Raw genomic sequence first — 12,988 nt, 5'->3', positions numbered from 1 at the left:
CGCGCGGGCACAAGCACGTGTGACGCGTCCACGTGAAGACGACGGAATGGCGGCGCGAGAGACGTGTTCGGCGAGGTGAGCACACCGCAGCAGTGACCGGGCAAAGTGTGCGACGGTCGTCGTCGTCGGTCGGTCGGTCGGACGGTTGTGCGCGTGTCGGTGACGGCGTCCGGACGGATCGCGAGCGCGTTAGTATTATTATTATTATTACGACTATTACTATTACTGTTACTACTACTACTACTACTACTACTACTAATACTTCTACTACTACTACTATTATTATTATTATTATTATTATTATTACGTGCGCGCGTCCGCCCCTCTCCCGGGCCGTCGCCGCGACCTCCCCCGCCGCTGCTCTTGCCGTATTTAGAAGAGTTGCCCGAGCCAAATTAGGCAAACTTGACCGTATACGGTGCGGCCGTAGTACCTCCCCGACGGCCGTTAAGATCCACCTTCCGGCGAATAATGCGCTTCCTATTCCAACACGATAACAATATACCTACGCGCGCGGCCGTTCGCCATATTTTATTTGATGTTTTTTTTTTTTTACAATTTCTATTATTATTAATATTTCCTCCCCGCTCGCCGCCGCGTAATCGGTACCGTCACATTATCATATCTGTCGAGTCCCTAAAGCGTTTATGATGACAGTACAGGGGGTCTCCCGGGAAAACGGGAAATCCTCGCGGACCTAAGGAAAAAACAACGTCTTACGCGAACCAAACGAAATCTACATAGTACGCCAAAAAATATCTCGTGTTTTTATATAATTCATTTGTATTGTTTCTGTCAGCTATCAATTGGTAGGTATTTGTTATTGAGTTAGTATTTTCAAAAGTTAATGTACGTTTTTACCAAAAGCGCCACGTGAAAGGGAGTCCTAACGTTGGCATTGTTCAAAGGATCTGTTCATCAGCTCCGAAATGTTGCAGAAGCTGAAGCCATAGGAACCTACTAGTGCGGCTGCTAACTACCCGTTAGTTTGTTGAAAAAATTATGGAAAAGACAACTGACGACCCTAGTTTTGTTGACGATTTGTTTGTGTCTAACGAGGCACATTTCCAATTCATAAATCCATACGTACAAATGCAGCCTAAAATTCCACTAACCACGATTATTTCGTTTTTAAACGTCGAAAATTTTTTTTAATCCGTTCCTTCGCTGCGGCGGACGGTAACCGAATGAAAGGAAGGGAATGAGCGGGACGATATTTTTTGTTTTTTCATCTCAAAGCTCGATTCTCTTGTTTGTGCCATTTCTCTTTTTCGACGCGTCGATAACAGTGAAAAAAACCAAGCAAATTTATTTCTAAATAAAAAAAAAACAATTATATACACCTACTGCAGGATCGCGATACAACGTGGTACACAAAATATAATTTATATGCATCAATGCGTGTATACGTTATGTGTTATAATACACAACCTTCTGGTGGATTTAAAAGTACCGTCTGTGCCAGAATTTTCACGTATATTTATATTAATAGCGAATAGCATCGTAAATAATCTTTATAAATATAAAATTATCCGTGTATCTAGGTAATGAGTGTTGCATTTCCGATTTAAAAAAAACCATATTATGTTAAATGATCTTCGTTTTTGAAGGTGTGAGGTATAGGATATAGGACCGTTCTATAGGATATATTAACGCAAAATATATTTGTAAGCTTAAGTACTGGGTTTTTGTATTTTGATCGTTCATTTAATTTAATTTAATTTTTCGTTTTCGCATTGACGCAAAACGATTTCAAAGCGATGATTACTGTAAACTCGTAAACAATTAAGCCGATGGAATTGGGCACGAAACGATGAAACCGCATGTTCATGTAAGCTTGTATAGTTATGTGCTGTAAAATATAAATGTTTCAGTCTTATTTAAGAAATATCCAATATTATTCTTTTAGAATTTGTGCCATTTCGACGATTGAAATTTATAAACAATCCCGTTTCTACGATGTAGTCCGTTTTTAAACCCCTTATAGAATTCTAAACTAGTATATTGCGTTTGCCGAGTATAGCCCGTTTCGATTCTGCAAAACTATAGTTTCTGAGAAATGCAGTAGGACCGATTGATTTAAACTACTACGCATATATATATATATATATATTTACAGTTTATACATTATAAACACATGGATAAAAAGTCATAAAACTGTATACAAGTAGATATATTTAAGAAATTGGAGTTTAAAAAAATCATAGGTGGATAATGAAACAGGAGGGCTTGAAAGAAGGGACCTTTAGTCTTAAATACAGTCATGGTGTAAGTTCAATACCACGAATTATTTTTCCATTACTTAAATATAAACTATAATATAAAAGAAAAAAAATGTGGTAAGTTTTTCTAAAATTGCACTCAATCTTTGTTTACGAAAACAATCAAGGTTATTGCAAATTTTGTCTACTAAATATTTATAGATACGGTTTAACCTTCGTTATTATACTTACACTTAATTTTCTTTACTGTCTGATGTCATTTAAAGTTTGGATTTCAAACTATTCTTGGAAGATTTAAAAATTATTCTCGTAAGACAAAAAGGTTTTGATTATAATCAAAGAATAATTAAACTAGACCTAGATCGTAAATACTTTGTAGCAAATTAAATAGATGTATCTATTCAGTGACGATATAAAAATATTTAATTATATTTTGTAATAATATTTACATTAATTTTATATTATTTTATAACATTTTTTTCTGTTATTTCGAGCGGGGGTGGTTGAACCCTTAAACCCCCTGCGTTCACGCCTGTTTAAGGATATAAATTATTAAATTCATCGTAATTTTTTTAATATGTATTATTTCATATAATCAATTAGGAATTTATAGCTTTTTTTTTTTATTATTATTGAATAAAGAAAATTACAATCTGTGAGACGTTCACAATAAGCAATTTTTATAATAAAAAGGACAACAATGACATGAAAACTTGAATAGGAAGAGACCCATTGGCCAAATCTGCAATATTACTTATTATTTGTTATTCACAGTTTTCTTTTTCTTTTTTTTTTTATATCTTTTTGATAAGTCATGTAACATTATTATAAGAATTCGGAAGTTATAGGAGTTGCATCTTATTCTGTATGCTCTCGATTTATAGCAAACCAAGCTAGAAATCGATGCTATACAATGTTGAGTTTAAAAATGTATAATTTGCATATTTCGTTAATATAGAGAAAAAGTTCACATTTCATCGATTTTCATTGATTTCCGCATATTTGTATGCATATTTAATATTTTCTAAAAAAAAATGTATTTTTTTTATTTTAAACCAATTTATTTTAATAATGTTATTTTTTATTGTCTACAATGAATTTAACGAAAATGTTGGTGGTTCAATACAACAACTTAACCATTTATTTCGTATTTCACAAATAATGAAAATATTTTTTCAATAAAATCTCAAATTCCAACCGGTTATGCGCCATATTTTAATTTTCAAAAATACAATTTTTTTAAATATAGGTTTTTAGAATATACTAATTAATTTTTAATAAATAAATAAATAATTTTTTTTGCATATTACAAATTTTTTCATGCATATTTTATAATTTTTTTGAGCGAATTTTGCCTTTTTTGGCTCCTATAACTTCCGAACCTTAATTATTATCTACAAAATATGGGCGATACTATATAATGTATATTATTAATAAGTAAATCAGTCATTCTTATTAAGATTTTTTTTTAGTCGACAATCATATTTTTATTTATTTATGCTTCTAGTTTCTACGCAGTATAATTTATTATGATTTATAAGAAACTTATTTACAAGAAATTAATATTTTTTTATTTTTTTTCTCAGGTTCTTCAATTTATGAATGTGGATTATATATGTATAGAAACAAATAAGTGGGTGTAACGAAATTCTGAATAAATGTGATCTGAGGAAAACTATTATCTACTTGGATAATTCTATAGTATGTTTTTTTCATAACGAAAATAAAATCTGGGAAATATGAATTGAAATATATTTTATTGAAATTGTATATGTATTTTAATACAGTTACAATTTATTTTTACATTTTAATGTCATATTTAGTGTTAATTCTACTAACATTTTTAGAGATTACGTACGAAAACAAATAATAATCTAGTCTTAACATCTAACTATTTTATGTAAACCTAATATTCTCTATAAAAAAGGAGTATGTACAATTTTTTAATCCCAGTTTTATTTCGTTACCACATTACTACATCGGTAATTAATATTACGATGTACTAGAAAATTACTTTGATGCGCATACCAAAATACCCACTCAATGTAATGTTTTTAGTTCATTGTTATTGCACTTATAATTTCCAAAATAGATTCATATACCATACATTGTTTCTCCTAAAAAAAACTGTTTTAATTTGTTGAATTAATGATAAAAACGAAATAAAAACCATAGATAATAAATGTACAGATACTATTTAATTCCTGTATCAGTTATCATTGATAAATATTTACGTAGAACGGCATATGTCAAGTGAACCCATTGCGTTGTAAACTATATGAAGTCGAATGTTATAATATAAACTGCAGGAAACACGCGTAGGAGTTATAGGTGTAACGTAACAGGAACTACGCAATAATTATGTATAGCGAACAAAAGTTCTAAAAATATAATTCCATAAGTATACAAATAATGTAGATAGTATTTTTTTTTTTTTAACAATGTCAAATTGTAAATACCTATTGTAATTTAAACAAATTTAAATACAAAATAATGTAAAATATAATGAAGCATAAATAAACAATGCCGGCTTGTATTAATTCAGTGTATAACGCTGTGTGAATCGCGTCGTCAATAGTTATTTTATATTTTGATTTCGTATCTTGATTAAGACATACCACCGTATGATTAAATTCAATTCATCGAGGCTGAATAGATATCTAAATGGATCTAATTATAATTTAAGTTTTGTCGAAATTCGTTCAACTAGTAAGTTATGAATGATACAATGTTTATGAATTACTAGTAACGCATAACAATAATAAATAAAACTTGGCTAAATACCCATATCTATTGAAACAATAAGTGAACTAAAAATATTTTCAACCCAAGACTATGATAATTTTTAATAATCATAATATTAGTCGATGACTAGTGTCATGTAAAATTCTGAGATTGATTAAATATAATATTCAAAGATCACCAAAATGTATTACAAGCAAGCAAAATTTTGACATGCATTTTTAACATTGTGTTTAATTAATAACTTATATGTGAAACTATTATTCATCCGTAACAATATATTAATTATAATAACAATAATAGGCAGGGCTCGTAAGTTCATGCCCTATAAAATGCCAAAATGCCTAAATAAGCATGCATTTATGCACTTAAAATTGTCAAAATATGCATTTATATGCATTAAATATCTAAATTATGCACTTAAAAAACTCATAAATAATTTTTAAAATAACATAAATTATCCATTTATTTTTTTAAGTCACAATTAAAAAAAATAGATTATAAATACTATTTAATAATATTCTTGGGCCTTCATGAACTACGTATAATGTACGTCTTTGTAATTCATTTTAAATCTGAAATGTTTGAAACTAATTTATTCATTAAATGTACGAGTGTCAAAAATATGAGAAAAGAAAAGATAATAACATTTATATTTTTAATTTTATTTGTATTTTCCATTTCGATTTTTGATAGATTTTCATAGAATGTTGTATAATATGCCCGATAAAATAGAAATATGCATAAATACGTCAATTATACAAAAACATGCCGAATATGCAAAAACGTGCATAATAAGATATCACATGTTTAACCGTGGTACCTTAAAATGGATTTCTACGTCATCTTGCATCGAATACAACTTTTCAAGATTGATACCCATGTAAATGCACGAACTTACGAGCCCTGCAAATAACCTTATATGAACGCGATACTTGATACGCGTATCGGTCGAAACAAATGTTTATTAACCTGTTGCTCGTGTGTACAGGTGTATATACTTATCTATGAATACAACTTTGCAAGATTGGTATGCAAATGCACGAACTCACGAGCTCTGGTAATAGGTATCGGTTAAACTTTGACAGACAAAACCATGGCGGATTCGATTCAACGCGCGACGATGTCGTCGTATGGGTAAATCGGTCGGAGAGAAAAACGAAAAATCTGGAAAACATATTTTCGCCCGTAAAGTAATATGCGTTCATCCGTCTCGAGCGTCTTTGTACGCGACGTCGGCGGTGTTCGGCACCGGTCGTGCGCTAGCACTTGAGCGGTACAAATCACGTGCCACATGATGTGTAACTCGGCGAACTGTATGCCTCGGTGAGGATATAATTAAATCCATCGAGCTACATGATCCAATAACGCTGGTCCATCGGGCTCGCGTTTATAAATACATACCAAAAATAGACCTGCGTGGTACTGTGGTAGTAGTCGGTAGGGTCGCAGGCACGCGCGTGTACCGCAGCGCTGGCAACAAACCGTAATAATATGCTCAGTTATTTATTAATTTTTTTTTTTTGTACGAAATAATTTTTTTTTTACTCATATTTCAGTTTCACATGCGACAAATGTTCAAAACACATCACATGAATCGGACGTGGATCTAGAAATTAAAAAAGGAGGGGAATTGGACGAAAAAATGTACTTTAATTAAATAAAATCATAGGTATCGAGTTTAAGTTTTTTAATTCAATATAATAACAATTGTTAGATAAATTATCACCGTTTATTAACGAATTCATTTGACCCATCCTCTGTTTTTATCGTTCTAGGTTAGAACTGTTGAGGACTATATAAATAATCATGGTCATCAATCACTCGTCATCACAATATAATAGTATTTCTCCTCTTTACTTTAATTGATAAATCGAAAATTAAGGTGATCTTTGAAATATTTCCAGTTCCTAAGGCCTAAGGCCGCCCCCTCCCATTGTATCTGAGTTTGAATCGACTGTATACAACACACAACACGTGTCTCATAACGGCGTCCGTGCGTCAACCGAGTGTCGTCCACGTTGGAATCGTCCGCCGCAGGGACAGCTGCACACAATATACATGATGAACTGTGGTGTTGCGTAGAGCAACTACATCGTAGTACTTACGTATCCATTTTTTTAGCCTGTGTTGGCCCAAATGCCAATCGTTTCTGTTCGGAAATGCGAGTGTAACTTGTTCCAAAACCGTTTTGTACGGAGACTGCGAATTATGATAATACGATACTGTTACACGCATTTCAACGTAACCCACACTGTACAGCGCATTATATTCGCACATAGTTCTGTCGATCGATTTGTATTTTGCATAACGAAAACTAAAGCAACGGAATTGTATTATTGGCTGAAATAAAAGCTTAAAAACGCATGGCTCAAATATTCTGTCCTCCATTATCTTCGAGTTAAGTCACTTACCAGACGATGTGTTGAGAAATCTATCGATAAATAATTTACCTATCTAACATTTCAACAACCATTACATTTAAGTGTATATTTAAACATGCACGTCATTTTGTAAGTGCAATTATTATGAACGTACAAGTTTAAATTACGCGGCATTTGCAGGGATTACGCGTGCACGGTGATCACTCGGGCGATTGTGCATACGCATTCGTTAAAAATACTTTGAAACACTCGCATTATCGTTTTTACATTGGGTATTTTTTTAATTTTTATTTGGGATAATTCAAAACTCTGGAATTTATGGCCATTCGCCATGACTGATGTGAACTTATGTTTCCCAATCTTTCGGTCTGAAATAGCTCTCTGTAACCTACTTTTTTCATTTTTGTTTTCGACGAACAAGCCAATTTCGTGCGCGTACGGTATATTATTATGTTTATGGAAAACCGATCGGACTACTTGAACCTCACTTGATTATTTTTTTGGCGAAAAAAAAATTTAAGTATACGTAGATAACGGAAAAATGTGAAGAACGCGAAACACATGCAGCGGGTACATAATATGTTGATTAATGATATGTACTATACCGTGCATTACGACGGGGGCTCCAGTAAGATTAATAACGCGTATGTATAATATAGTACCTAATAAACTCGATAAAAAACCGCGACTTTACTTACATACTAATCCAATACTCAGCTTCTTTTCCACGGCCCCATTCGCCAAACACACGCAATAATAGTTTTGACATACATTAAGAACACAAATTGAATACATTTTATTTATGTTATTACAACCGCTAGGTATGTTATATAAACGAAATGTCCTAGTATACTTCACTCCGACTGTACGTATACATATATATATTGTATTACAGGTTTTTTTCCTTCGACGATGATAATTGTTTTTATATTTATTGTGTTTCCATGATATAATGTGTTATCCGATTGAAATATATACGACTCGTACATTCGTGATGTATACGTTAGATCCTCAAACAAATAATGCATTTATATTCGTGTAGTATCGAAAAGTGCATAGATGCATATGATGTGCTTGTAACGGAGTACGAAGATGAAGTAAAATAAACTTAACTCATCATGAAGTAAAATAAAATCATTCTTGTTTCGATTTGTATCATACATTGAAAACACTCAACAAATGTTCATTAATAACAACAACAACATCAGATATAAATACATTCCCAGCATAAATCTGTATGTATCGGTATACAAGTGTTGTTGAAAAAAATTCGGTCATTTAATATTCAAAAGTAACATGTTCAATTAAGTTTAAATTTAAATATTATATATATATATATATATATATATATATATTACATAAGAACCCTTAAAATTCCAACGAGTTTTAAATGTTGATGTTAAATTATTGTGATCCTACCGAAAATGAATATAGTAAAATTAAATACATATATTAATAAAAATAACTCTACGTAAAAAATAAAATGACAAATGAAGAAAGGAAAAAATAAAAATAAGAACATCTATCATAGTATTGTTACAGTTTTAAGCGTATACAAACTATTTCATGTCACATCATAATTATTAAGGTTCAACAGAATATATATATATAGAAGTGGGAGGCCAATTAGATGTTATTTCGGACAAACTCCGATCGCTTTAGTTGCGCTTACGATTATACTTAAAGTCCGATAACAACTACACCATCTATGTGTACTGCGCGTATTTAAGTTGGTTATTAAATAAATTCTTACTGTTGACGACATTCGATGTACTTGCGACATACTCGCTACGTTTTCGCAAATCATAATGAGTTACACTATTACGATTTGCTATAAGTCCTTTCGTTTTTCGACTTTTAATACTTTACAAGTCGGTAATTCGCTCGCATCACTGTTCCTGGTCCGTGTTTCTTCATTCGTGGGTACGTTCAAATCCGTAACGTATTACGTATATTCACATAATCGTACACATGGTAGTCATGATACTGGTGCATAAATGCGCTGTAATCGGATACGATGTAAATACGTCTAAAATACTACGGTAATCGATGTAGTATTTTATTTCGACTGCGGAGGTCTATAATATGTGATTTCCCACCCTGTTATTATGGCTACACTTATTCTCGGTGCAAACACTACGTACAATAGGTCTATAGAGTTACGCCCGTTGTATACGGGTTACGTGCCAGGACTGGTAAACGGTAAATCGGGTACGCCGCGAAATGTGCGTGTATTTGTACTACACAACGATATAAAATACAATATGTTATGTATAAGATGACGGTTTTTCAGTGAAATTACTGTTTTTCTTTCCTTGTTTCGCGCCTCGGGGTTTTTGACGGCATGTACAATGGAGCGTGCATGCGATCAATTCCACAGAAAGATAGATTCTATATTATGGAACACATTTCAGTCTGTGAACAATCTGACGATCTGGACACACATTTTTAACAATTTTACGCGTACGAATAATAATGTACAATGCATTCGTTTTAACATAAGGTTTTCTCGTGCAGTTAAACGCTGAGATGGTTCGGTGTTTCTTAAGCCGTGTCTCGCAAAACTCGAGTGTTTTCTTTAAAATTTAAAAAAAAAAATTGATTTGAAAAAAATCAAACTAAAGATCAGAGAGGGAAAAAGTCACATTAAGCGTGCATATTTATTAAATATTATTAAATTTTAATATTAAATAATAATCAATTATAGTACGCAATGTACAATGAATAATAATATATGTTCAATAAGTGTTTTGTACTTATACAGTATAAGAAAAATCGAAAAACTACCATCGACAACGGAAATTAGTACGTGTCACGTGTCCACGTAATCATAATAATCGTAATCATAATAACGGTTTGGTTTCAATACAACCGTTGACCGTATTTTGCGATTATCCTTTTTATATTTGCGATCAATGGCGCATTTATGGGGGGGGGATGGTTCTGGGGGTTTCCCCCCACAAAAAAAAAAAATTGAAAACGTCAAATTTTAAACATATCAGTAATATAATAATTTTAGTTTGTTTATTCAATAATGTAAAGAAATTTTATGTTTTATTATGTTATAAATTGTTTAATTTATTAATTAAAAAAAGTATTTAGTGATTTTCATTTATAAGTTATATTTTAATATTAAAGAATTTCGATTATGGATGAAATAATAAGTGTTTTATTATTATTATTACTTATTTTGGGGAGAGGGCATAAATGATATATCCGGAGGCGCCAAATTTTTAAATACGGGCCTGGTGGTCAGTATGTACTATGTATCTATGCACAACATAAAGTAATATAAAATACGATTAATCTGATTATACGTTTAATTTAGTTCGATTTCATTAATTTATTATCATTTAATTGTTGAGTTGGTATTGGAAGAGTACTGAAATAGAGCCAGTAAAAAAAAAAAATTCAAAAATTTTAGAAATTACTTAATGGCCTTGCCATGCTATCTATTCATCGAGATTTAGAATTTCAAACCGATGAAGTTATTGATAATTAGGCAAATAAAAAATGAAAACTAGAATTTATAATATAATTTGCAATTTTTTTATAGTAGTTTGTCAATAGTTTGATTTCAATAAGTTAATAAAAAACCTAACAATAAGTTGATAAAGAACATTTTATACTAATTTATAAAATTATTTTATTATTAGGTATGACACCTCCTCCCTAAGAAAATAGTTTTCAAATACGCCACTGTTTGCAATACTGTGTGTTTTGTTCGAATATCGAGGTGCCGTGTACTGCAGTACGAATACGAGATTTTATGTGAAAAGGCGTTGAGAATGCAACTTCCTTTTCTTTCAGCGCACTTATGGGGAATCTCAGCAGTCTGCAACGTAGTCTAAATATCGAAATAGTTTGACTAAGTTTTTGATTAACAAATTTTACTCCAAATATTGATAAGTATTCATGCACTAATTTTATTATAATTTTTTTTTTTTTGTTATTAAAATTAGATATAATATTACTTATTGAACACTATAATACCTCATAAATAAACTATTTAATTTGGCTGTAGATATTTATTATTTTAGTGTATTGTTAATGTTACCGTTTATCGCCATGTTTTGTGTACTTTCATTTTTTGAAGGTAATTTTCATTGGTGTTTCGCAAAAAAAATGATTATTGTTTAGTGTTTCGTGATCTCAAAAAGTTAAACAAACACCGTCACAGACGGTTCAACTGTATAGTTGAAATCGCATTACATATCGATTTTCATTAGGCTGTTGAGCGGAAGGTATGCATTTCCAGAGGCGTGTCCAGCGGGTAGGCCTGGTAGGCCAGGGCCTACCGTGATTTTTAACCTTTAAGTATACCCAAAATATGCATTTTAAAATTATATTTATATAAGCACACTGAATACTGAATGTATAATGTAAGTACATCAACATACTGCGTAGGCAATTGTGTGACCATATTTTTTATCAATCATATTTTTTGATGTAAACAATATAAATATTTATCTTTAAATAAAATTAATCGTAAAATTTATCGGCAATTCTCAAGCGCTTTTTGGAAATACCCCATATTTCTATATGGATATTACACAACCCGATGTCCGTTGTCGTTTGGTCGGCGATCACCGCCGTAGTGTTGAGCGTCAAAAATTTTTTATAACCAGGCCTATCTTGAATTTTGGTCTTAGACACGCCTTTGTGCACTTTGGTAAAAGGTTAGTTTTTCATATTTATATGAATTTTTCATATTTTTGAACACTTATTCAATGTTCTATTTTGTTCGGTATCGACACTTGTATCCACACATATTTTTTTTAAATATTTTTATTTTTATTTTTATACACGGAGACTAATCTAACACAATATCATGCATACGGCACGGTAGCAGGTAAAGCCGTCACACGTACATAATATTTTTACACGATACCTGTAAAACGACCTCGTCTTGTCGACGTGACATTCTGATGTGGATTTACAAGTTGTCCGTCGTCGTGCTGTATATGATATTCCAGAAATTATTTCTACCAGACAGCTTGTCCGCGAGCGCGTAGTATACATCAGATGGAAATAGTAAAAAAAAAAAATAAATAAATAAATAAAAAAATAAAATAAAATAATAATAAATAAAACTAGCGAACTCAACTAATCCTAAACGTACGGTGCGACTAATTAATAATTCATCATTAGCAAGGATATAGATTGTGCACGCTGGCAAATTCTTTCTCGTACGCGTCGCCGCCGCCGCCGTCGCAGTGAGACGACAATAAGTCTACCGCTGATACGTGTGTCTTACCGAGCGCGATTTTTTTCTTTTTTTTTTTTTTTATTAACATTTTTTCCTTCCTGCGGTCTAATATGGTGATGCTTAGCGACCAACTGTCTGTCATCGTCGTCAAGTATATTTTATGCGCGCACGTAGACTTCATGGAAAAATACGTGGGCCTATAAAACATCTTTCGAACGCAACCCCCTAGCCTTGAGCACGACTTGAATTGACAATTTAAGAATAAAAAAAAAATAACACGTGCAAACATACACACGCACGCACACACACGTTCATGTGTGTACGGTATGATTGTGACGGTTTTTAATGTCCTGGGAAAAAAAAAAAAGCTTTCCGAAGGAATTCGCTATTAATTCTGCTCAATATCGTCCGTATCGGCTTATTCAGTTATG

The 12,988-nt window shown here is 32.0% G+C and overlaps 1 protein-coding gene across 1 annotated transcript; it reads right to left on the bottom strand.

Annotated features, from left to right (window-relative positions):
• Positions 1-6,825: 6,825 nt before the first annotated feature.
• On the bottom strand, positions 6,826-7,511 carry LOC112683872. Its single transcript, XM_025555061.1, has 2 exons — positions 7,073-7,511; positions 6,826-7,010 (listed from the first exon to the last, which is right to left on the bottom strand). The coding sequence occupies exons 1-2, from the start codon at positions 7,353-7,355 to the stop codon at positions 6,826-6,828; spliced, it is 468 nt and encodes a 155-aa protein (XP_025410846.1). The 5' UTR covers positions 7,356-7,511.
• Between the last annotated feature and the right edge of the window lie 5,477 nt (positions 7,512-12,988).

The sequence above is a fragment of the Sipha flava genome, unplaced genomic scaffold (assembly GCF_003268045.1).
Source record: "Sipha flava isolate LNK unplaced genomic scaffold, YSA_version1 237_pilon_pilon, whole genome shotgun sequence".
Lineage (NCBI taxonomy): Eukaryota > Metazoa > Arthropoda > Insecta > Hemiptera > Aphididae > Sipha > Sipha flava.
The sequence above is the reverse complement of the archived record's forward strand: the minus strand, read 5'-3'. Positions and strand labels throughout refer to the sequence as shown.

Bases quoted from the DNA above. Each gene is read 5' to 3' on its own strand.
- LOC112683872 (XM_025555061.1), bottom strand. From the start codon at position 7,355: ATGGAGGACAGAATATTTGAGCCATGCGTTTTTAAGCTTTTATTTCAG. The intron at 7,011-7,072 runs GTAAGTACTACG...TATTGTGTGCAG, and splicing joins CAGGCTAAAAAAATGGATAC to CTGTCCCTGCGGCGGACGAT.